Below are 26,923 nucleotides of genomic sequence, written 5' to 3' on the forward strand. Positions count from 1 at the left end.
CTTTAATTTGCTCTGCAGGAATATACATTTCACCATTTGCTCTCACAGACATCAATCGATATTCTCATCTGATCTGCAGACCGACAGAATCTCTTGGTTTTTGGCTTGTGAGTAATTTAGATGCCTTAAACGTACATTCTGAACACCAAATGTAACAACATTGAGCAATACCTAATGTTGTGCCTCCCTTGTTGTGCAAGGCACCAATACACGTTCTTTACAGATTCACATTATTATATTACATATTGTCAGCAGTGTTGAGCAAGTTACTATTAAAAAAGTAACTAATTAGATTACTGTACTAATTACTCACTCGAAAAAGTATTGCATTACTTATTACTAAATATAAAACGGTTAGCAACCATTCTTAGCAACGTAAACTGTACGTTCTCAGTTGATATTATTCATTGAAGCTTACTGTATTATGTAGAAGAGTATTGTGAGAAAGAGATCGAGTGAGCGAGTTTATTACCTGGATTCAGATTTAGCATTTTCCTTCAGGTCAGTCCTATGTTCATAATAAAAAATCTGTTTAAATGTCCGATGTATTATCTTGTCCTTTTATCAGTTAAGGGGTTTTCCCGTGACAGACAGTGCTGGTCAAAGCATTTGTCAGTTGCGTCTTGTTCCGTGTTCACAACAATTCAGTCTTTTCAATGTAAAAGTCTTCGCTACTGACTGACACACTCATAAAGACAGTCTTTGCTGCCATCTAATGGCATAATAATGTAACTTAAGTTGATGTTCACGGTCAGGGACTATTTTTTCCGGCGGAAGGAAGGCTTTTAGTGAAACTTTACTTCATGAAAGTTGCATTGACACATATTTTTGGCTTTAATATTTGTATTGTGTGGTAACCGTTTTATAAAAGCAATAAGGTACTCGAGGCTAGTGCTGTATCGTGAATTGCAACGCCCTTCAGCCATGACTTATTCGCGATACAGCACAGCCTCTTGTACCTTATTGCTTACTTACTTTCTCAATCCCATAACAACCTCAAACAGTTGAACAATACAAGGATAGACATAAAATACTATGGAAGTCAATGGGGCCCATCAACTGTTTGGTTACAGACATTCTTCAAAATAAGTTATTTTGTGTTCAACAGAAGAAAGAAATTCATACAGGTTTGAGGAAACATTACAAGGAAACATTACATTCACTGAACAAGAGGAAACATTAGATTCACTGAACACATGCCTGAATGCAAAAATACAATAAACCAATCCACCCTCTTGGCTAGAGTATCAACATTGTCGCCAAAACGAACTAGTAGTGAAATTGATTAGATTTGTCCCTCAAACCATTATGAATTATTTGTAAGCCTTTGGAAGATACACACATATTCTTTTGGTGTAAGTAAAATAAACTTTTTAAGACTTAATATCTTATGTAATTGTGCCTCTCAATTACAATATCGTTCAAAATTTTTGTTTAAGGCTTCATCAAATGAAGTAAAACCAGAAATATTGAGAAATATTATTACAATTTAAATGAAGAGTTTTCTATTTTAAAATATTGTATTTCTGTGATGGCAAAGCTGAATTTTCGGCATCATTACTCCAGATTTCAGCGTCACATGATCCTTCAGAAATCATTCTAATATGCTGATTTGCTGTGCTACAAACAAAACACATAAAATGATTTTGGGTAACACATTATTTTACAGTGTTACATGTACAGTAGTTACTATAGTAATAATAACAGTAAATTATGTATAATTACATCATGCAACTAGCCCTAAACCAAACCATAATCCTAAACATAACTCTATAGTAAGTGCATGTAGTTAATTATTATTACTCAATACTTAAATGCAACACAGACACCTTAAAATAAAGTGTAACCTACACAGCGTTAGTGGCTTTGTGTGTTAATTCTAAGTAAACGGTAAATATAAATGTAGGTCTTAAGGATCCCTGAAACTGTAATTAAATAGAGCCAAACTGCATAAACAGACTAACAATTTCTCACAGTCAGATTTTAAGGCACTCTGATGTTTATTCCAATTACCACTAAATTATACTTATGCAACCTAAAGCAAAGCAGGGGGGGTCGGAGGGAGGAAGGGAGAGAATAATGAATGAGCTGAGTGTTTTCTGAAGCAGTGTATGGTGACAGAGGGATTCCTCCATAAGCTGTAAATCCAATTAGTGACACTCTTCCTGCAGGCTGCGGTGTGAGTGTGCTGCACTGGCACTGTTGTAAATTCTTCTTTAATTTCACACTTACTTCCTTGAGCTTTGTGCGTTCTGCTCTACTGAACTGCTCGCATCATTATGGTAATCTGCAGCTAGCAGCTGTACACGCTGCTGCCAATAGTGCTTACTTACTCACATAGAGAGACACTATGTCCGAATATGCAATGTGCTTTCCATCACAGTGACAGATTGTAAAAAGAGAGTATGTGAAATGAGTATGACGTCCATAACACAGTATTCATGATACTGGATGACGTACTGCATGTGTTGAATTTCTGAGGCTGTTTTCTGTTGGAAGTTTGTTTCCGCTTGTTCAAATAAATAAATTGTTGAATAAAGTCGTTATTTTTTAGTTTGTTTTTTGCGCACAAAAAGTATTCTCATCACTTCATAACATTAAGGTTGAACCACTGCAGTCACATGGACTATTTTAACGATGTCTTTACTACCTTTCTGGGCCTTGAAAGTGGTAATAATGCTGCTGTCTATCAGAGGCCAAAAAGCTCTCAGATTTCATCAAAAATATCTTAATTTGTGTTCCGAAGATAAATGAAGATTAGACCTCCCCCCTAAAATTGTAACAAATAAATAAATAAATAAATATAAAAGAAATAGCTTGCATTGTCAGCATGCAAATGTTTGCATCAGTCTGAGCACATGCATGAACACTCACGGGTCGGTAAAGTCGTCAGCGCCTTTGCTTGCTTTTTTTTCTTATCAGTGCAAAAGAGACTCAAAATAATCCATCAATTTTGGTCATACAAACAAGAGTTATACATTATTAAAAACTGTGTAATGTCTTTTATTTGTGTACACACTCACAGTAAAAACAAAATGTTGTGCTTTTTGCAAACTAAAGAAAACTAACATGCTGCAGTCTCTTTCTCAATGAAGTCCATTCTTATAGTCCTCAGAAAATGAACTGTAACTTAGTGAATACTAATCACACAAACATGAGACATATGTCTAAAGAAACAAAAAAGTCAAATCAAAAACAAATAGTCTTTGTTTGTGTAATCTGTTTGAAAAGAGAGAGATGTCAGTCGTTCGCGAGTCAGCTCATTATCCACTAATGAGGCCACACCCACGGAGCGCGCAGCATTCAAACACAAAATTCTGAGGTGATCTATGCAACAGAGAGTGAAAGCCCCAATAAGCTCGAAAAAATGCATCAAGCTTAGTCAGATTCATGTACATCGTTTTGAGACGCAGTGAGGAATAATTCTGGCAGAATTTACACCTCAGAGGAAGAGCACGACTTTCATTTTGAGGATCAACTAGATCAAGCCGATGATTGTGAATGGTAAGGTTTCTTTATTCTAATCGCGATATAGTGCATGTGAATATTAAACCACAAAAAGATTGTTTAAATATGAATCCTGCAAGTTTTGTGTGTCTCAGTGTGAATTAATGGGGCAGATCGCACGGTTTCGTTTACTACACATAACTTACATTAGTAAATTGCCATATTGGCTTTTCCCAAACTATACTGCCTTTTAATTACATCCGTTGATTAAAATATTACCAGTTTGCACCAAATTTTCACACTGAATATTCGTCTTAGTGTAAACAGGCCTTTAGAGTTGTTGTCCCTCCATTTTGAAATTAAATGATGCTACAAACTAGACATTCTGACCAACGAAGGTACAGTTTGCTCACATGTGACTTGACTTAAATTTGGTCCAATATTGCCTTGTGAAATCGTCCTCGTTTCAGAAAAAAAGCAACCAAAATAGTGTGTACAAAACTGGACACTTTGCTATCCCATAATACCACTTAAAGGGTTAGTTCACCCAAAAATGAAAATTCGGTCATTAATTACTCACCCTCATGTCGTTCCAAACCTGTAAGACTTTCGTTCATCTTCAGAACACAAATGAAGATCTTTTTGATGAAATCTGAGAGATTTCTGTCCCTTCATTGACAGCCTACGCAACTGAAACTTTGACGCTTCAAAAAGTTCATGAAGAGATCGTAAAACTAATCCATATGAATCGAGTGGTTTAGTCCAAATTTTCTGAAGAGACTCGATCTCTTTATATGATGAACAGATTGAATTTAGGCTTTTATTCGCATATAAACATTCATCAACTCACACATCAGTTGTGGTAAACGTAAGCTCAAGCATGTTTGCTTGACGTGCGAGAACCAATGAGGTTCATTCTCGTGTTATGCAGCACGTTTGAGCTTCCGCAAGAGGTTCGGTTGAGCTTCAGTTTATGTTAGCTGATCAATGTTTATATGTGAATAAAAGCCTAAATTGAATCTGTTCTTCATAAAAAGCGATCGAAATTTGGAATAAACCGCTCGATTCATATGGATTATTTTTACAATCTTTTTATGAACTTTATGAAGCATCAACATTTCAATTCCGTAAGCTGTCTATGTAGGGACAAAAAGCTCTCAGATTTCATCAAAAAGATATTCATGTGTGTCTTCTCATCTGAAGATGAATAAGGGTGAGTAATTCATGACAGAATTTGTCATTTTTGAGTAAACTCACCCTTTAAGATGTCAAATTCAAAAAATGGAAAAATAAATGACAACTGACCCTGGCAGCTTTTTCAAAGTGTTCATGCTATAAGTACTAAAACATTTTGCTCTTCATGGTTAAAATATACTTTGCAGTAAATTGGTTTCACAGTTATTGTGTTTCAAAGAACACAAAAAACAATGCCAACATGGCGAATAGTATTTCTGTGTACTTATACTACACCTGCAAACATGCAGTATGTTCTCCAACAATCAAGGGGTTTGTTCTTTAGTACATACTATGAAAGAACAGGAATTCAGATGCAGTCAGAGATGTTTAAATTATAAACAGGCCAAAATGACACCCTGGAAATTTGGCAATCCAAAGCTGCACTCTCTCACCAAACACATTCTCTCCAGACTCACACAGTGTTACACAGCAAACGTGCGAAGGAACATAGAGCTTGATCAGTTCCACTGCAATCACTGAAACTGTCTACACTGCAAGTGTGCATCTTTATGTTGTGCTGTGCCACTTGAAACGGTGCTAAACTAGTTAAACCAAATCTAATCATCCAATCAGCAGCTACACGCAACACACACACACACTAATTTGCAGAGAGACTTTCACAAGAACTCTCATTATTCTGCAGCAGCAGATAACCCGACTCGCTCTTCACTTTTTCAGTTCTTCACTTCCCCAGCTTTATTTTTTTTTTTTTGGTCCAACCCAAACAGGATGATGCATTTTTCATTATCTGAAAAATGAAGGGCTTTACTGCAGCTCAATGTTCCACTTTTCCTGGAAAATACCTACTGTACCTACTGACTAAGAGTGTAGACTGAATCTAGAATCAGATTTCTATAAGATATAAAGACTGCAGTGGGATAAGTCACAGTTGACTCTCACAAAGCCTGTGAAGAACATGTCTGGGCCATATTTCACCACCAAAATAATAAAAAACAGAAATGATTAATTATATTTTGCTTAAATAAAATGAACCCTATTTTATAACCTTTAAGATTTTTGCCTTTTGACACTATTTTTATGACTATAAAGCATATTTCCCCACCAAATTCTCATTATCGTAACACACATGGAAAAAGAAATCTCATTCTCATTACAGTATCATAAAAAAAACTCATTTTCATTACAATAACACAAAATAAATCTTTCTCGTTACAATAACACAAAATAAATGTCCTTCCCATTACCGTAACATAGAAAAATCTCATTGCCATTACTGTAACATGAAATAAATGTCCTTCCCATTACCGTAACATAGAAAAATCTCATTGCCATTACTGTAACATGAAATAAATCTCATTCTCATTTCCATAACATAAAATAAAATAAATCTCATTCTCATTACCATAACATGAAATGCATCTCTTTGTCAGTACCATCAAATGAAATACATCTCATTCCCATTACCGTAACATGAAATGCATCTCATTCTCATTACCGTAACACGAAATAAATCTCATTCTCATTACCATAACATGAAATGCATCTCATTCTCATTACCGTAACATGAAATAAATCTCATTCTCATTACCATAACACAAAATACATCTCATTCTCATTACCGTAACATGAAATACATCTCATTCTCATTACCGTAACATGAAATACATCTCATTCTCATTACCGTAACACAAATTACATCTCTTTCTCATTACCGTAACACAAAATAAATCTCATTCTCATTACCATCACATGAAATACATCTCATTCTCATTACCGTAACACAAAATAAATCTCATTTTCATTACTGTAACAAGAAATACATCCCATTCTTATTACTGTAACATGAAATGCATCTCATTCTCATTACCATAACATGAAATAAGTCATTCTCATTTCCGTAACACGAAATAAATCTCATTCTCATTACCATAACATGAAATACATCTCATTCTCATTACCATCACACGAAATAAATCTCATTCTCATTACACACCAAAAAATAGGGATATATTTATAATATTGTTGTATTTAGAATTATTTGCAGTAATCCCTTTAATTTTTATTGGTCTGAAATGAAAAAAAAAAATATGTGAATCAAAATTATTAAAACTGTATGACATATATATATATATATATATATATATATATATATATATTATATATAAAAAATTTTAATTGCCATGAAAATTGTCACAATAGTTCTAAAAATTTCTAAAAAGCTTTATTGCTATATTCCAAAATATGTTGATGATGAATTTCATCCCATATGCATTTCAGGAGATGCGTTCCTGAGAAGATGCCATTTACAATCATTATGAATACGGAAATACGGAGACATCCTGGAATACTGGAAACTCTTATTATATAGAAAAATGTTTTTGAAAACCTTGGCTAAACGACGACAGAAACAATGTTTTGCTTTTCCTCTCACAGTGGAAAAAATATGTCTAACTATATTCTCGGTGTCTCTTGCATCTTCCAAGCTCTTCCACCCACACTGCAGGAACGATCAGACAGAGTGTGTCAGCTTGACTTGAAAACATGATATGAAAAAGCTGAGAGTTAATGACCACCTCAATGTCAGCGGCAAACCCTGGAGGTCAAATGAGCTGCTGTCTGATGCTTTGATGGACAGCTGAGGGATACCACAGTTCATGGCTTGCAAACACAGGCCCGGTCAGCTGCTTATGATATTGACAGATGCATACAAGAAACCCGAGCATGCAGAAAAAGGAAAATGAGACTGTTACAGTTAATGAGAGGGTGTGGGAGATTGACTTCATCTCATTTGCACCAAATTTATCAGCATTCTTGAAAAGCACACATACAGAATCGCTCTCCTTGTTATGTTTTTGATGTTTTTACTCAAATTATTCCCATTTTGCATAAATCATGGATAATGAGCTCTGACAGCTTCGGGCCCATTATGCTCAGGGTTCGTGTGGGAGTGTTCAGTAATTTTAGTGTGTGCCAAGTTATCATCATCAATGAAGCCATTCCCACAAGTGTCTCTCCGTTAACCATGTGGACAGGGTTTGATTATCGCTTACTGAGCAGAGCTCGCCAATTACCCTCAGCAGGCCTTGAACACAGATCCGACCAGAGCGCTGTTCAGGTGATTGACTTCATTTAAGGCAGAAATAGAAGATATTGGATCAGGAGAGCAAAACCAATTCACATCCCTTACAGAAACACATGGTCTCATTCTCTATCATATTTGTTAAATATTGCCTGAGGTCTGGATTGTTAAAGAACACTGGACAATACATGTTACTTCAAGATCAGTTGCCAACCTGTAGATCTAAAGGTTTTTGCTTTTGAATGTAAAGTAAATTACAAATTATATTATCACCACAACAATTTGAGGGAGAAGATGAAATAAAATATGAATGTACACTATATACTGTAAAAATTAGTGTAATTTTAACTGTAAAATATTGTAAAATGCTATGGAGAAAAAAAAGCATTAATAGGTTAACAGTAAGTTCCTGTATTGTATACAGGGAAAAACTGTAAAAGATCTAACCGGACATTTCATGTAATTTTACAGTAAATTACTGTTAAATGTACAATTTTTAGAAGTACAACAGAACAAATCAAATTATAATTTACAGTGAAAAACTGTAAACTGACATTCCCAGTAGTGTCGTGTGTTACCGTGATGGTGTTTTTTTGTTTGTGTGACTCTGTGCACCTTCTGTTTACTAGTATAATTCAGCTTGAGGAAAAGCTTATGATTAACTTCTTCATGATTCTTCATGTGGCTTCCTCTTTTACCACCTGCAGTATTATGGTAGTTGTCAATATATGTTAAAGGTACAAAGTAGATTTTAGTAGCAGTGTGTAGCATTTAGTAGCAAAAGTTCTTGTTTGTAAATTACAGTTTTATACTATAAAATTTACAGGTTGTTCTGTAAATATGTTTACATTTTTTCTGTATTTTTTACAAAATTATTCTGGCAACCACAGCTGCCAGGATTTTTTGTAAAAACAATGGGATTTGTTTTTTTTGTATTTTTTTTTTTTTTTTTAATACAGTTTAGAAGTTTGTGGTCTGTGGAATTTTTTAATGTTTTTGAAAGTGTCTTACGCTCACTAAGGCTGCATTTATTGGATAAAAATACAGTAAACAGTAATATTGTGAAATATTATTACAATTTAAAATACTTTTCTATTTTAACATTTTAAAATGTCATTTATTCTTGTAATGGCAAAGGGAAATTTTCAGTATCATTACTCCAGTCTTCAGTGTCACATGATCCTTCAGAAATCATTCTAATATGCTGATTTGGTGCTCAAGAAACATTTCTTATTATTATTATTAATATTGAAAAAAGTTGTGCTGCTTAATATTTTTGTGGATTTTTGTGACAGATTTTTTCAGGATCTTTTGATAAATGGAAAAGAACAGCATTTATTTGAAATACTCTTTTGTAAAATTATAAATGTCTTTACTGTCACTTCTGATCAATTTAATGTGTCCTAGCTGAAAAAAGTATTCTTTTCTTTCATTAAAAAAATAAGATAAAAATCTTACTGACCCTAAACTTTTGAATGGTAGTGTATTTTAGAATTTTAATAGCACATCATTTTGCTTTAATAACAGCTTTATGTCCCATTTGCAAGTCTTAAAATTTCAGGTTTTATTCTAGATTTAGACTTTCAGACAACACTGAATGCTATGAGCTTCTGTTTAGGACTGTATATGAACATTATAAGCATTTTTACCTGCAGTTCATATAAGATTTGTTATCAGTGCGATACACCAAATCAATGATCTGTAAATGGACTTTTCTGTATTAAATGCAGAGCACTGAAAATTGAAAATGTTCAAATGTTCATTACTGGAGAAAATGCCTGGTATTGGACACATAGGAAACATTACATTCATCGAACACATGCTAGATTTCAAAAATACAATAACCCAATATACCCTCTTGGCTCGAGGATCAATAAACTTTATCGCCATAATAATCAAAGCCGAATTGCCAATGGAATTGTTTAGATTTCTTCCTCAACCCATGTGTTTCTTTGCTATCGCCAGGAATCCTCATGCAAACACACAGACTGAATGCAGAAATAACTTGATATTACAAAGACAGACTATTCTGAATGAATCCCTGTTGTAAAATTGTAACATTTCTTGCATGTTTGACCATAAAATAATTTTTTTATAAACAAAAGCATTGAATCACAGGCAAACAAAGTACCAAACCACTACCAAGTTATTTATACTCTTTCTTTCATTGCACATCATCTTGTTTCTGTATTTATTAGCATTAAGAAATGCCAAGAGCTTCAGCTCTGTAGAGAGATACAGTTGGCTAGATACCTTTTATTTGGAAAAACAATAAAACAACCTCTGCTCTCCATAAGCGAATCAATACTTTAACTGCACGCTTCCCTTCGGCTTCATACGTTAAACTACAAACATTTAAATCCCTTTGTGTGCAGAAGCTGCCTGTCCTGCAGGATGTAAACACGGAATTCATTTGGGATCAGCTGATGGATACTTCAGAAGCCGTATGAAATCAATACAGCCCTATCAAACTCCCTACACATGTGAGGGGTCTGCAAGCATGACAATCCCAAATAATACACCGGCAAGCTCCATGTCCCCTGAGACCTGTCCTCTGGGAATCTCTGCCTCCTTCTGTCTGTCTGATTCTTTCTTTGTCTCTCTCTGTTCACAAGAACACACAATTTATACCAATACACAGATATATACACATAGACAGACACATGCAATGCCTTAGATAAACTATGTATGGATCACCGGGCAGTCTGAGCTAATGCAATTATGGATGCATTTCAAAAATTGTTGTCAAAAAAAAAAAAATCTCATTTATTATCTGTCATACCATAATAAATTTTGAGTGTGGACAAAACCCTCCCAGTAGAATAGAGCTTACCATGCAGTTAGGAGTGAAGTCACTTCATCTGACAGTTCATAGATCATGGCGACCTTTTCTCTCACCAATATATCACTGTTTACCCTGACAATTTTTTTTCTTCTTGTTTTTTATAATAGAACGCTGATGATAAGAGTTGTACTAAAGCTTTTAAAAAGTACAGCTTTTAACCAAATATTTCATTCATATCATCATTTACGTCTTTAGGAATCTTTATGGCTTTCTTTGTTCCATGGAACACAAAAGGAGACATTTAGCAGAACGTTTAAGCTGCTCTTTTACATACAGTGAAAGTGAATGAGGACTACGGTTGTCAAGCAAGATTTTCAAGTAAAGACTTTCAGTTAATAACAACTTCTGGCTGTTTTTCAGAAGACTTGGAAATACAGCACAAAAGTCATATTGACTAGGGCACGATATATCGTTTTAGCATCGAAATCGCGATGTGCGCATTTGCGACAGTCACATCGCAGGACTTGCAATGTCAAGTATAGGGATCGTTAATCCGTATGGACCAGACACCACGGTTCAAAACACATGTGATTCTCGGATTGCAAAGTTTGACCATCATACGATGAAAGTTTATCATTTGAACGTGTTTTAGGTCCTGTCAGTTTAAACATTCAAGCAATTTTAAACCAACTGAGCACACAAAGACACAAAAGAGGACTCAATTCTGAATGTGCGGCTGTTTTAAGCGCGCACACACACACACAGATGCACATGAACATCGAATGCCGTTCTCTTCTGCGTCTATTTGTTCCTGAACAAACACATACATGTAAAAAAAATTGTCGAAATGCACATAAAACATAAGAGTATCCTCGTAATATTGTAATTTATTGTAAATTATTTTCAATGTGTATTTACTCACCTACAAAACCACCCTAATCGTGCTAGAATGATTAATTCTTTCTAAATAGAGCTATACAAGTCATCTGGTGAATTTTTTTTCATATCGCAATATACAGTCAAACCAAAATTTAGTTTATTCACTATAGTTTAGAAAACAGGGAATAAAATATGACAAGATCTCAGAGTTAAACTGTGTCAGAAAAAAATAATCTTAATTATGTCAAATAACACATCAATTTTACTGGTAGTCCACTGTATGAGGAATTTTTGGGTATAATATGTCACAGTTTACTTTATTTTGCTATCCTTACTTACATAAATTAACTACTGTATAGTGTCCTGCACCCACTAGTAAAAATGTATCAAAAATATCAAAAATGTCTGAATAATTTTTGGTTTGACTGTATATCGCAGAAAAACAAAATACTGCAATGTCAGTTTTTTCCAATATCGTGCAGCCCTAATATTGACTACTTCTATGGTCCATTTATATTGTTCTTGGAGCTTAAAATCTCCAGTCCCCATCCACTTGCATTATATGAAAGAGAGAGTTTGGAATGGAAAGCACTTCCTTTTGTGTTCCACAGACCAAAATCAGCCATACAGGTTTGGAACAACCTGAGCATGAGTAAATAAGAATTTTCAGAACAAAAAAAGTATCTAAATTGAATTTTCATTTTTGGATGAACTGTCTCTTTAAATGTATTTACACTCCACATGTACTCTTTTTGTTAATTAATAAGAGTATAAGTGGTGTGCTTGTCTAACTGGCATCTTTTCCTCTGATCAGCAATGGAAGAGGGTTCTGGAATTGCACTGAAAGCAGACAGAAGAACTGCAGCAGTGCAGGATTTAAACAGACAGACTCTGTGCGCACAACAGAGAAGTGAGCTGAACTATAGCGATTAGCTATCAATGTCTTTAATGAGGTTAGAACTCACTCCGCTGGACTGGCTCACAATGCAGAGGGAGGGGGAACAGCCACCGCAGAGTCAGGCTTTTTCTAATGGGAAAGAACACTTACTCATTCCTCTAATCTAGTCTGAGAAGCTTTGTATCTAATACTTCAGCAATTCAAAGCAGAGTGTATTCAAACAACTTAAAATGGACTGAAATTTTATTTGTTTCTTTGTCCAGCTTCAAATCATAACTGTGCTTTACAAGCATCACAAATCCCAGTTTCACTCCAGATTTGACCCGGACCTAATGGCTTTAGGGCTACAGAGATGTTCTGTTCCCTATGGAGAATCTAAATCAATACTTTTTACTACAAACATTCCTGCTGGAAAACCAAGAACCACTTGAGCCTGGCAGGCAGAATATCTATAACCTCTCTTTGTATGTCTGCAAAAAGGATCCATGCATTAATAGTTTTACCTCATATGACCCAGATACAGTACGACTTTGCTATAATCATTCAAGCATTTAACATATTTAAATGATAAATTAATAGATGAAACTACCCCACAATCTGCCTTTCTCCCTTTCAACCACTGTTGCCAGCTAAACATGGAGTGCAGCATGCCATCCATGACGGGAGGGCATTGAAGCCAGCAGGAGATAATAACTCAGTACCAGCAGGCTAGAATATAGTCAAGCAGTCAGCTAAAGGTAGATCACTACTATCACATCATTTACACAAAAACAGAAGCAGAACATTCACTGCAGTACATGCCACAACATTTTTGGAATTGCAGGTGACAATGTTGATATATATATATATATATATATATATATATATATATATATATATATATATATATATATATATATATAAATAAAGGGGGGGTATTTTCTTTATTTTTAGAAGGTTTTTCAGACTTGCAGCTGATTTTGGATAGTCCAGGTACTAGATTCAGGTCTACTATTCCTAAAATATGATCATCCATTCTCTTAAAGTGATAGTTCACCAAACATGAAACTTCCAAACCTGTTCTTTGTTTTGTGGAACACAAAAGAAGATATTATGAAGAATGTTTCAACTGTTTTTGCACAAAAGACATTGGACACCATTGACTTTAACTGTATGGAGAGAAAAAAAAAAAAAAAAGACATTTTTTAAAATATATTTTTGTGTGTTCTCCATCGCAGAATGGAAGGTTTGGACTAAAACAAGGGTGTGAATTTTCAATTTTGGGTGAACTATCCCTTTAAGAGATGGGATGATCATGTTTAAGATGATCAAATTTCAGACCAGTGTTATTTTACTGTTATTTACAATTACTATAATAGCATTTATTGATATTTTGAATAAAATATCAATAAATGACCTTTGTCATTTCTATTAGTTTTTTGTTTTTTTTTAGCTTTATTTTATTTTAATTTTAGTTTTAGTAATTTTAGTTTTATTAATGTTGTCAAGGCAATATTTCTTTTTTTTTTTTTTAGTTTAAATTGTTCAATATTTATATTTTGTTTTTAGCTTTTTTCAATGAATAAAACAATTTTAATAGTTTTAAAATTAAACAACCCTGTTTCAAACTTCTATAGTGGAAAAAAAAAAAAAAAGAAAATCACTTTAAAATCAAAGTTATAAGTTATATGAAATATGAAATACAAGCCTGCAGATCTCCACATAATCAAAAACACTTGTTAGATTTTGCCCCAAATCAGTTGAGAAAGTCTGCAGAACACATCTGAGTGTATATATGGGACACGGCTGAGGTGAAAGGTGACGACTCACCTGTCTCTCTGCTCTGGGGGCTCTTTTGCTCCTCGTCCAGCCTCAGGTGGCCCAGCAGATGCTCCAAAACCTTTTCAGGGGTGGCAGGCACAGCAGCGTACCTGTGGGAGACAGAAGAGTCACTGGAGTCTTCCTCTTCGATGGAGGACAGGGAGCGACTGCTGCACCAGCCTTCCTCCTCGCCCTCTTCCTCCGTGCCCTCCTCATCAATGTAACGGAAATACGGCACGTCAAATGTGGGCACGGTAGCTCGGTCTGTGCTGCTGGTATCGGAGGACTCGTCCTCATCCGCATCTTCCTCCTGTTCCACCAGAGCGGCCGGCATCAACCTGTCATCCAGGCGCGGGTCCGGGGCCACTGCACGCCTGCTGCCCATGTCGACATCGGCACCGACTTACCACATTGACCTAGAGGAATTGAGGAGTCAACAGCCTGACGCCCCCCTCTCTGTGCTCTGGAGCTTCTGGTTTAAGATCCCTCAGAAGCCAAACGGCTCCATAGGAAAGAGCGCACGCCAATGCAGCACATCCTCGGACGAGTGTGTGTGTATGATTAAGCGCGTTAGAGAAAGACTTCAGGGAGATGAGAGATAAAAATAAAGTGACAAAGAGGCAGGGCTGGACAGATTACATTCAAGACGGAATGACAAGAGTGAGAAATGAGAGAGAGAGAGAGAGAAAGAGAGAGTGCGCACTCTCAAGCTCCGCTCGCATGTGAGAGCGGGCGTGTGGCTGCTTACCTCCCGATCCAGGAGCAGGAGGAGGAGGAGGGAGCTCTCGGTGACGTCGTCCTCTGAGGCAGCAGGACCTCGTGGCTCCGCTCTCTCTCACACACACGGACTGCTGCGTCACTGGGGGGCTGCGGGGGGAGGGGTTACATTATCACCAAGGAGATTCCCTGTCTTCCCGTCCCTGTCTGTCTCGCTCCCCCTGATTTCCATCACAATACAGTTTTAAATTAAACATCCCACATCAAATGGCGCCGTTCAATGGGTTCGTTTTATCGTGACCCAACACAATGCTACTGTAACACTGCTCAGCGCAAGGCTGCATTTATATTTTAATCATTTGCTCGTTAGAAAGGTGAATTAATTCAACTAATTTAGTTATTTGATATTGCGTAATCATGAATTGCAATCAGACTATGCTGAAATAGTATGTGTGCTGAGCTGGTTTGTTGGCTGAATATATATTTATACAGTACATACATGTATGTATAATGAAAACATCTGAACACAGAGATAGTCCACGCAAAAAAAAAGAAAATTATGTCATCATTCACTCATATTCACTTTCTTTCTTCTGTGGAACACAAAAAGATATTTTGAAGAATGTTGGTAACTAAACAGTTTCTTTGTGTCCAGTGAAAGAAAGAAATGCATACGTGTTTGAAACAATATGGAGAATTTTAATTTTGCGGAGGACTATACCTTTAAGTCAAACTAAAAAAATATATGAATATCATTGCATTAGAAAATAAAAATAAAACAGAAAGATAGCACAAACATATTTTCAAGCAAAATATTTTACAAAACAATTTTAAAAACATATTACAAATAAAGACATACTATTAAAAATAAAAATTAAGATTTGAAAATTTTTTGGTTGTCCAACTTGCTTGGAAATTTTCAATCAGGGTCCAAACTGCGACCTGCACTAATTTGTTTATATACACATATACACATATATTCACAGCAAAACCCGCACAATTGCTACTCAAAACTAGCCCAAAACTAGCCCAAAATCATTGTATCGCGAATCAAAAATGTATAATCGATGTATTGTCCCAGCCCTAGTATTTATGGATGGCTGGTAAATAGTCTTAATTCAAAAATATTCTTAATGCAAAAATATATACATTTGGACCCATGAAACTTTAACTGTGGCTTTAGTTTCAAATACTTTTTGTGACCATTGTATATGTGGAAGTGTATATAGGTATCCAGTGTGTTTGTGTGTGTGCGCATGAAGAAATGGTGCTTTGAAGCAACATATCACTGCTATTGTCCTGTAAAAGCCCTGTCACTTTGCCCTGTGTGTGTTATCAATCTTGCACAGATCTCTGAACATGCTGAAACACACACACACACACTGAGAACAAAGCACTCAATCCATCCCATACACCCCTAAAACTCAACCTATATTTACAAACACAATTCACTATATCAGTGACACAAACATCTCACCAACCGTTGCTGTATGCAATGCTGTATATTCTGCATTACAAAATGGCTAATTAAGTCTTATACACTCTGGTGCTCAAACTAGTGTAGACTAAACCAGCTATGGAAGACCCTCATGTACTGTCTGAAATGGAAAGAAAGTTTTAGAGTTTGTATCTAATTACGTTCTGATATGAATACAGCTCTGGACTCTGAACTCCAGTAAAGGGTCTGTTTAGCCAGCATGTGAACTGTGTGACTCACTAGTAAATGTGTGTAAATATGGGTGTGAGCATCTCACGCCTTCCATAATGCCTCTGTCAACAGCATACGGACCGGGATCTTACCGTCACTCTTCGAAAAACATCCTCATTACAGTGATACACTAAGAGAAGTGCATTTCAAGTTAGCAGTGTAATTAATGGATAGATCATGCAGCGTTTGTGTGCGTGTGTGTGTGCGCATGTTTTAATGAGCTGATTTTCATTCTCTCTGTCCTCAGACTACAGCAAACAGCACATCAGTCAATGCGGCGCGTGTCTGCGGCCGTAATTAGGCAGGCAGACAGGCTAGAAGGACCAGCACTTTTCTGCTCTAATTGCCCATTGCACTGAAGCACTGAAAGACCTTCAATGATCTTGCACGCACACACACATGGATGCATGTATGCACACCGCAACCCCCACACACTCCCATGACGATCAGCACAAACTGCATTTAAAAAGCCACAATCTCAGATTCATCTCCCCAGGCAGAAGTTTCTGCTTGGCTTTGGACTGGCAAAAAGCTCCATTAATGGCAGCTTACGGTAGACAAGTCCTGCCTACATATCCAGACTTGGGGGGGACTTGAACGCTGACAGAGGAACATTACACAGGATCGAAATGTGCTATTTAGTAGCATTAAAGGGATAGTTCACCCAAAAATGAAAATTATCCCATGATTTACTCACCCTCAAGCCATCCTAGGTTTATATGACAATCTTCTTTCAGACGAACACAATCCGAGATATATTTAAAAATATCCTTAGTCCTCCAAGGTTTATAGTGGTTGTGAATGGTAACTCAGATTCTGAAGACAGAAAAAATGCATCCATTCATAAAAAAAAAGTAATCCATACAGCTCCAGGGGGTTAATAAAGGCCTTTTGAAGCGAAGGGATGTGTTTTTGTAAGAAAAATATCCATATATAAAACTTTAACGAGTAACAGAATAACGAGCTTCCGGTGGACGACCGCACACAGAATGCGCAAGTTGACTTGCGCCAAATGAGTAATCCTCTGACGCGATGTATGACGCAGGATGTAGGAGTATCGTAAGCTTCTCACAGTTCAAACAAAAATGGCTGGGCAACAAACTCAAGCTCCTCTTCTCTTATATCGAAATCCTCCGACATTTCTCTTTAAAATTTCTCGTTTCAGACTTCTAATTTGTGATCAGTGTTTTGCTTTGCTCTCTCCTCCACGTTCGTCATTGCATCATTGCGTTCTGGTCAAAGGTTGATCTTCCACCCAAATTGACGTGCGCAATATGCGTACGGTCATCCACCAGAAGCTCATTATTCGAATTTATAAAGTTTTATATATGGATTTTTCTTACAAAAACACATCCCTTCGCTTCAAAAGGCCTTTATTAACCCCCTGGAGCCGTATGGATTACTTTTTTTATAGATAGATGGATGCATTTTTTCTGTCTTCAGAATGTGAGTTACCATTCACAACCATTATAAATCTTGGAGGACTAAGGATATTTTTAAATATATCTCAGATTGTGTTCGTCTGAAAGAAGATTTTCATATAAACCTAGGATGGCTTGAGGGTGAGTAAATCATGGGATAATTTTCATTTTTGGGTGAACTATCCCTTTAAGATGTGCTAACGCTTTTGTGGGAAGTGAAAACTTTTAGACTGTTAAAATGCCACCTTCTTCAGCTATAATGGCATCAGTGCAGGCTGGGGGCAAACTCAACCGTTTGATGCAAGAATCTATTTGCATCTTTTCTTTCTACCCACAGAGTATCCATTTGCATGCATTTTTTGAAGGAGCACCAATGGCAGCGTATTTGATGTCCTAAGCAAGATACCAACCCAGACTCAATGGAAAAATGTGCCTCTGGCGAGTCATTTCTGCAAAATGATATTACGTTGCGTCTTGCACATTTTGTGACACTTTTTCAAAGTGAAATGTCCAGTATGAGGCACTAAAAGCATGTTTAGTTTTATCAGAAACAGATGAACATGAATCTGGCAGTGTTTTATTACGTGGGTTGTTGTATGCATGTGAGTGGCGCTAATATGTTAATGCTCTATCATGTTTGAGAATAACATACCACCTACACTGAACCCTTAACAAAAGCAAACGTAAGATTAAAACACATTTGCTGAAGCAACCATGCCATTTAAGCTAGCGTTTACAAGTCTTTAAGCTCTTTTATCGTGACACGGGACTCGTACCTGAGCGCTCTGCATCGCAAGTGCAGAAAAGCCATTCTTATGTGATGCAAACATCAAAATGTATTAGTTTACAAATGATGCACTGGTAAAAGTGTTCTGAGGTCATAACAGCATTGTGCAAGCAATACTGCCTCTAGTGTTTTGAGTAAGGTAGAGGTACATTTTTCCATTGAGACTGTGGGCCCATCATTCACCCGGCGCAATGCGGCGCCAGGCACGCCACAAGTGTTTTTTTGCTAGTATCAGCCCGACGCAGTTATCATTTTCACGTCCTGCGCCACGTTGTTTAAATAGCAAATGCATTTGCGCCCATTTGTGCACCCATGGGCGTGGTGGTCTGACAACGAGGTGTGTTCAGGCGCATTGTTGGCGCATTACTATTTTGGGGCAACTGAAATAGACTGCACCATTCAACTGAAACCGGGTCTAAAGTCAATGCCGCAATATTTGTTTTGTTATTTAAAGAGCGCGTTAGTAATATCCACCTATATGCGAGTGCACAAGGTGCGTGTACACTCTGCTTATTACACACGCAACCGCACACAAACATGCCAAATATTAAAAATAAAAGGATTACAGTGTAAAAAAATTTTTTTTGGGATTCGGACTTGCGCCGTGCGCTTTAGACCATGTGCTTAGATCGTTAAAATAGGGCCCTGTGTTGCAAAGAAAGAAATTTAAAAGAAAGTAGTTTCCATCATAAAAGGTGTCGTAACATTAGAGACACTTTGGTGAAAAAATGTCAATTGTCTATTGTCAGTAGCGTCATGTATTAAGCACAGTCACTTTCAAACCAAGCAGCTTTCTGTTGCTCAACACTGCAAATCTGTTTGGGAAAATCTTTCGCCCTCCCAATTATGTGGATTCCTATTGAAATGACTGGATTTTACAGAGCAACTGTAAATATGATCGCACCTTTAGTGCTAAACATTTTAGTCTAGTGATTTTTCTTTAGTATAGTCAGTTTTTGTTTAGCATTTAGGTCAATGGCATGATTTTTACCTGGATCTATTAATTTATTATTTTATTTATTATATAATTTATTATCTATTAATTTATATTAATATTAATTAATTTTTAAAATATATATATATATATATATATATATATATATATATATATATATATATATATATAAAAAAAGCTATTCAAATTTTATTCAAATTCATAATTTTTGAGGGCATATTCAAAGATGTCAGGGTGAAACACCTCCTCTTAATAAAATAAATAAAATCATAATGTTCATAAAAAAAAATAATCATAATGATAGAGGACCTCTGCAGACCCTTAAGACTGTGTGTCAAGCTGAATGACACATCTTAAAACATAAAATAATATGACCTTTTTTATGACAAGGTTGTTAAATGTAATGTCAAATGCTGAAAGCCTAATGATATTTATGAATAATTCATGATATTTGTACAAAAATATTTTGTCTTTTGAAAAACATTAAAAAAAAAAAGAAAAAAGATTAAGATGTGTACACTCGCATGTATTCAAAATTTAAGGAAAATATGTTATTACTTTTTACTTGATAGTTACACCAAATGACATTAGAGTGATTCAAAAACTTTTTTTGAAACGGTATAAAAGGAACCAACACAAGTACATTTCTTTTAAGAATGTGTGAGTTTCAAACAAGATTTATCTTTATCTTACTTTATCACTTTTTTTGTCATTGACCCATACTATATAAGGACAAAAAAAATATTTTACTGACAATAATCATGAAAAATGTTTGGAAGTTGTATTTAAAATATATTTGGCTCGGAAATTCAAGGAGGCACATGCCCTTCACTCTAAATTGACATTTCTGGATAGAGGAACCATTAAACGACAAAATCTCACTCGACTGGGTACTGTAAATGTCATATTCCAGAAAAAAAGTTATTGTCAACTTGAGAGAAACACTGCAATCACACTAAAAGGTCTCCTGCTAACCCCGCTCCATTCTGAAGTGACGTCATGATTAGACCCTGATGACCAGTTCTGTGATTATACAAGGGCTGACACAACACTTTTTTGAGCTTCAGTGGAAAGTTACAAAAGCCAGTCACCTTGTATTGACTTTATTGCATTTGATGGGGTTAGATGCATTTATTTATGCCACTCTTCTCAAAGATTAAAGACTGTCACAAGACAACATATTGTATGTGACATCAGCTAGATGGCATGTTTGTTTTACGCTGTCACTTCACATTTTTTGCTTTGTAACATTAAGCAACAAAAGCGCCTGAGCTCAGATCATTCTCTCGATAGTCTGGAAGCTTATGCTAAGTGGAGATTGTTTCTATACAATGAATTACTGATTCTGTGACCATAGCTAGTTGGCCTGTTGCTCTCCTGGTAAATCCGAAGGAACCACATGGAAAATTCGTAAATGGAATCCATCCATCCATCCTGAACTATTTAGAAGTTCAGGAAGCTTAAAGATTTCTTTAAACCTCTGATCAACTTTCTTTTCCCTCTCTCTATTTCTTTATTACATTTTGAAAAAAATATAGGTCTACACACTCTTTTAAAATGAATAAATAAAATAAAATAGTAATAATAATAATAATAATAATAAAAAATGAAATGAAAAACACTGGGGGGGGGGGATGATATGGAAACTATTTACGAGCACAGTTATGTAAATTGCAAATGCTTTTGTCACTGAAACACGGAGCAGAAGCCTCTGGAACAGTGCTTTGTTTATCGAAGTGACAAAAAGACAATGTGATATTTTAAATCATTTCCTGGTCTGTTGACATTACTATACACAAAGGCTTCCAAAATTCCTACTGGAATAAACAAAAACTACTTTTTTTTAAGGGTTACATGGATATAGGATACAGATCTATAACCAAACCCACTAGATTAAAGCAACTAAAGATTTAAAAAAATAAAACAACAACAAAAGTTATTCTCTATTGAAAATACATTAAATCTGTATAATATCATACTGATAAAGACAGAATAATAATAATTAGCTTAATTTTATGCATTAGGATCCCTACAAAACCAGCCACAACACGTAAACTATAACTTACAGACCAGAAAACATTAAAACATACACTTCCATTTGAAAACTTTAGTTTACTCTATCCCAACCCTTGCCACTACAAAGAAGCTCCACAAACTGTTACACAGAAAATATTATATCACTGCGGCCATGAGTGAAAGCAGAGAGCAAGCAAAATGTGTGGTATGCACTTATAAAAGGGTTCCTTAAACAGCAGACCTCATCCCTCTGTACACTGTCTTTACTCTCATACTGTCTTTGTGTCACAACTGCCTGCTGTGTTAAGGCATGCTCATGCCAAATCCAAAGTAAACTACAATACCTGCATAAAATATTCAGAAACAATTTTTTGACACCAAAAGTAATCAGTTTCATGCCAAGTCTAATGCATAATTGTCAACATAATCTGAAAACTTCCGAATGAACTGTTCCGCATTACAAACAATTAAACAATTGAATCAAGAATCCAAAAAACAAACAAACAAACAAACAAACAAACAAAAAGAAGGATCATAATGTATCGTCTGCTATAGATATAGTAGGAAATACTTCTTAGCAAACTTTTAATCACAATGGTGTCGACTTGTATTGTTCCTGGGTATAAGAATTCATAGAGTAAATGTTTAGTGGGAGTGAGTTACTTTCGGTTTCCAGTGAAGGATCCAGCGTGTTGTAGGCAGTGGCTAAAGGCTGCAAAGAATTGAAAATATGGAGAGAACACTGCAATGGAAAATCTGAAAAACTTCAGTGTTTGTAGTCAACATTTAAAACTGGATGTCAACAAACACTGTGCCAAACGGAGGGGAAAAACTGAAAGTCAGTTCTGCCTAACTCCCTGAAGCAAAAATGCGGTCGCATACAGGTAAGAAAGCCGTTGCCATTTTGTTCCATATTTATCATATTGCTGTTTAAAAAGTAGACCAAGTACAATTTTCAGTAATAAACCTACTCTTATAATAACTGTTCTGTTAATAACCCTATGTTGATCTGACTGTCCGTGGGCGAGGATACAAAAATGCAAAAGTACAATCTGTGGTTTTCACGAAAGCCCTGGAGCTGTCAAAAGTGCGCAGAATGATGCGTCACATTGCAGACTTTTGCTGACAAATAAACAGGAATTTGTCAGTCCAGGGGCCTGTACCATAAAGCCGGTTTAGGTGGATAGCCAGGTATGTTTCAGTTTACTTTGTTGTTAAACTTCACAACTTTCACTTGCACTGATAGAGCAAGATATTTTCATCTTGCTGTGTAAATGGATTTCCGTCATGACAACTCTCGGAGTGTTTGGCATGGGAATGGATATGACAATATAGCATACACGTATTAACTGTAGCAGATCTATACAGGTGGAGCTGGGGAAGGTGGAGAGTTTCTAAAAGCACGCTGCACTGTTATAGCAAATGCTGACAAAATATTTAAAGGTTGAGCCGTGAGCTCTAACTGATACAGCAGGAACCAATCAGCTCTTGCCTATACAGAATGAGAATGATTGCAAGCAGATTAAGTTAAATACCTGTCAGCCTGCGGCACCTAGAGTTTCATGACAGAACTTTGTATTTATGTACGTCATATTCTTCAATCTCTTAATCTTCGGCAGAAGACAGAAAATAATCTTGGTGATTCTCTTGTGATAAATATATTGCAGTTTCTCTCCGTTTCAAGGCATGTGATTGGCTGTTCGCTACTGATGTCACATTTTCATGTGTACGTGCTCCATGAACTCAGGATCAAAGCCTAAGCTGACAGAGAAAATTGATGATCAGCGTCATGGTACAAACAAAGCCAGATTGAATTGGTTTGGTTTTGTCAAATTGAAACTAATCCTGTAACCCTAAATTTGTTCAACTACCATCATGGTATAGGCTCCAGATAACACAGAGAAAGAGTAAATATTGTTCATTTGCAGTACATATACTACCGACATTGTAACAATACAACGAGGGTCGAAAATTGACAAACTTACACCTTAAATCTTCTGGAAAAAAAAAAAAAAAAAAAAAATCATGTTACAACACAATACAACAAATGGCTGTCTTAAATTAATTTTAAGGAATTAAGTTCCTTATCATGGTAATAAGTCAAATTAAGGACAATTCTACTTTTGTCTCAGAAAGGTCAAAGAAATATCTCCCTCAGAATAGAACGGCATGGCGCTCAAAGCAGATTGGTTGCTACCTTATGGCGCTCACGTCGACTCTTCCTGTCATTGTGAGTGGCCGCCTGCCATCAGGAAGAGGCAAACTGGGACTATTGTGGGATCAACCAATGAGAGACTAGCATGAGATTGGTGCCCTTTTCGATTTTAGAAAGCCTCTCCTCAACCAGCTTCAGATTTGAATACAGATTCAATGATAAGAAGTGACATCAAACAATGACTTTTCTTTTAAATAATGATAATATCAACTTATAAGGGTGTTGCTTCACAACTCACAACAAAAGAGTTATTATAATATAAAAGAATATCTTTTCTAAACAAATACACACACAACAAAACGTCAAATGCTGCCCAAAAGACAAAACCATATTGATATTGCCATAATAGGATGTTTTTTAAACTATAGACATGTTTATGTCCCAGGGGTTTATTTTATCAAAACACATTTACCATGCCTGCATTATTTATTTTTGCTACTTTTCAAATGCAATTTTTTTTTTCTTTGTATAGATTTTTTGTTTTGTTTGTTTTGTATAGATTTAATGGTTTTACCCTCATCCCTCACCCAGACTTTCAATCTTAAATTATGAGAATCCATTATAAAAATCAGAATCATTACATAAAAAATAGAACAGTCTAAACAAAGAGTAAAATAAACATTTTACTATTAATTTTGTAAAAATTATATGATTTTATTTCCACCAGGACCTACAATTTAACTACTAACAAAGTTATTCTAACAAGGATGTAATTGTCAAATTAATAGCATAAAAATATTATGTAATTGTATTTAATTTGTATTTAATTTGTATTTAAAATGCTAGCCCTATTACTAAAGTTTTCAAAATAGCACAGAGTTAAAGAGAAAGACACAATAATATTACTCTGTCTGTACATGAATGTTAGTTTTGCATCTCACCTCAGCAGGCCTTTCGGTAGCTTTGAGCGGGCTGTGTAAAAGGCGGCATCCGTCCTTGGCCAGTCTCTGGACCATCTCCAAACGGCTGATATCCTCTCTATCGCGCATACCAGCCCCAGGGCCCTGCTGCAGTGCAGGGGACACAGAAAACACATACCTCAGGCCACAGTCCCACGCCATGAGACTGCAACACAGGCAAGCAGTGCGCTTTCAAAGTCACTGAGAGTTTGACAGCCCGTCTCACTGTCTCCTCCAGCTGTGTCTTTACTCAGGTGAGACTGAAGATGGTCACGGTAGTCCTGAGGGTTAAGTGAGCTCCAGGAGCACACAGCCGGTCAGGAGGAAAGCTTTAAAAAGTGAAGACTCAGAGACAGTGTTGCCTGAGGGGAGAGAGCGAACCTGACTTTTCTCTCTCTCTCTCCCCCTGTCTTACGCACATAGCCAGGGTGGGGGCGACCAGGAAACATCTGGCAGTCCCTCCAATCCCAAATAGGAAGTATCACAATCTCCAGAAAATGGGAGAAAGGCCAGCCTGGGGTCTAGGAGGGCAGGTTACTGATGGGTTTACAGATTGTGTGTACTGTTTGTATATCATTTAAGTTCACAAGTGATTCATAAGGTCATGTGCTAGCACTTGCTATCCTGCAAATATTATATGCATCAATGACAAATAAGAGTGTCCGCAGTAAAGAAAATCTTTTCATATACATAGCATGTACAAGTTCTTAAAAATGCACTATTTGTGTTCTTGTTGCTGTCATATGTTTTTGAAAAACATTTATACAATTTTCAAGAAACGTTTCAGTGTAATGACTAAAAATGTGATGTGATATTACCATCAAAAAAAGTAATAACATATTTTCCTTGAATATATGTGAGTGTACACATCTTATTTTCAAAAAAGTTTTAAATATACATTTCAATATATGTACACTGTGTATAATATATATTATATATATATACACACACACACACACACACATACACATACATACATACATAGATATACACACAATGCCCTCCATAAGTATTGGGACAGTAAAGACAAAATTGCTCTGTTAGCTATAAATATGATTAAAAGATTAATATGAGGCAGAAGTACAGAATGTCACATTTTATTATTGACGGTTTCAACACAAAATGTTTTACCAACTAAGAAGTACAGCACTTTTAGAATTTTTAGAGTTAGAGTAAGTATTGGGACGGTTTAACAAAGTAAATGTAAATGCATAAAAGCTCATATTTAGTTGTAAATCCCTTGCAAGCAATCACAGGAGCGAGTCTGTGACCCAAAGACATCACCAGACTCTTGGTTTCACACTTTGAAATGCTTTTCCAGGCCTTTAATACAGCCAAAATAACTGCCAGTAAAATCACCAGCAACAACCTCCAGAAAGCTGGGGTGATGGTCTCACAATCTGCTGTTTGCAGGAGACTTCAACAGAATTACAGAGGATACACAGCAAGATCAAACATCTGATCAGTACCAAAAATAGAAAAGCCAATTTGAATTAGCAAACACAGATATGAGCCAGTAGAGTTTTAGAACAGAGTTTTATGGACAGGTGAGACAAACATTAACCTTTATCAAAGTGGGAAAGCAAAAAGTGCAACCTCATCTGGAAAGCATGGTGGAGGTAGTGTTATGTCATGGGCATGCATGTCTGCCTCTGTAATAGACTCACTCATCTTTACTGAGGACTTATTCAATGATGGCAGCAGAAGAATAAATTCAGAAGTGTACAAAAGAATCTTGCCTACCAGTGTTCAAGAAAATGCCACCAGACTCACTGGGAAGTGCTTCATATGGCAACAGGACAATGACCCAAAACACTAGTACTGTCAACTCAATCAAGATTATCATGGTAAAGAAATTTTGGGTCTTACATTGGCCAAGTCAGACTCCAGATTTAAATCCTATTGAATAAGCATTTCACCAGCTGAAGAGGAGACTAAAGGCAGAAACTCCCCAAAACAAGCAACTGTTGAAAATGGCTACATTAAAGGCCTGGAAAAGCATTTCAAAGTGTGAAACCAAGAGTCTGGTGATGTCTATGGGTCACAGACTCGCTCCTGTGATTGCTTGCAAGGGATTTACAATTACATATTAGCTTTTACACTTTTACTTTAAGTTAAAC

General features: G+C 36.1%; 1 protein-coding gene across 2 annotated transcripts in view; it reads right to left on the reverse strand.

Annotated features, from left to right (window-relative positions):
* rapgef5b (Rap guanine nucleotide exchange factor (GEF) 5b) overlaps positions 1-26,923 on the reverse strand; it is a 71,872-nt gene that overhangs the window by 20,577 nt on the left and 24,372 nt on the right. The window contains exons 9-11 of one of the 2 annotated variants that reach the window (XM_051866567.1): positions 24,786-24,911; positions 14,834-14,952; positions 14,095-14,195 (exon numbers count right to left, since the gene is read on the reverse strand). In XM_051866567.1, the coding sequence (XP_051722527.1) occupies positions 14,095-14,195; positions 14,834-14,952; positions 24,786-24,911 (346 nt within the window). Of the gene's footprint in view, positions 1-14,094; positions 14,253-14,833; positions 14,953-24,785; positions 25,624-26,923 lie in introns of those variants that run through there. The other variant, XM_051866569.1, reaches the window with a different exon arrangement.

Source organism: Ctenopharyngodon idella, chromosome 16 (genome assembly GCF_019924925.1).
Source record: "Ctenopharyngodon idella isolate HZGC_01 chromosome 16, HZGC01, whole genome shotgun sequence".
Lineage (NCBI taxonomy): Eukaryota > Metazoa > Chordata > Actinopteri > Cypriniformes > Xenocyprididae > Ctenopharyngodon > Ctenopharyngodon idella.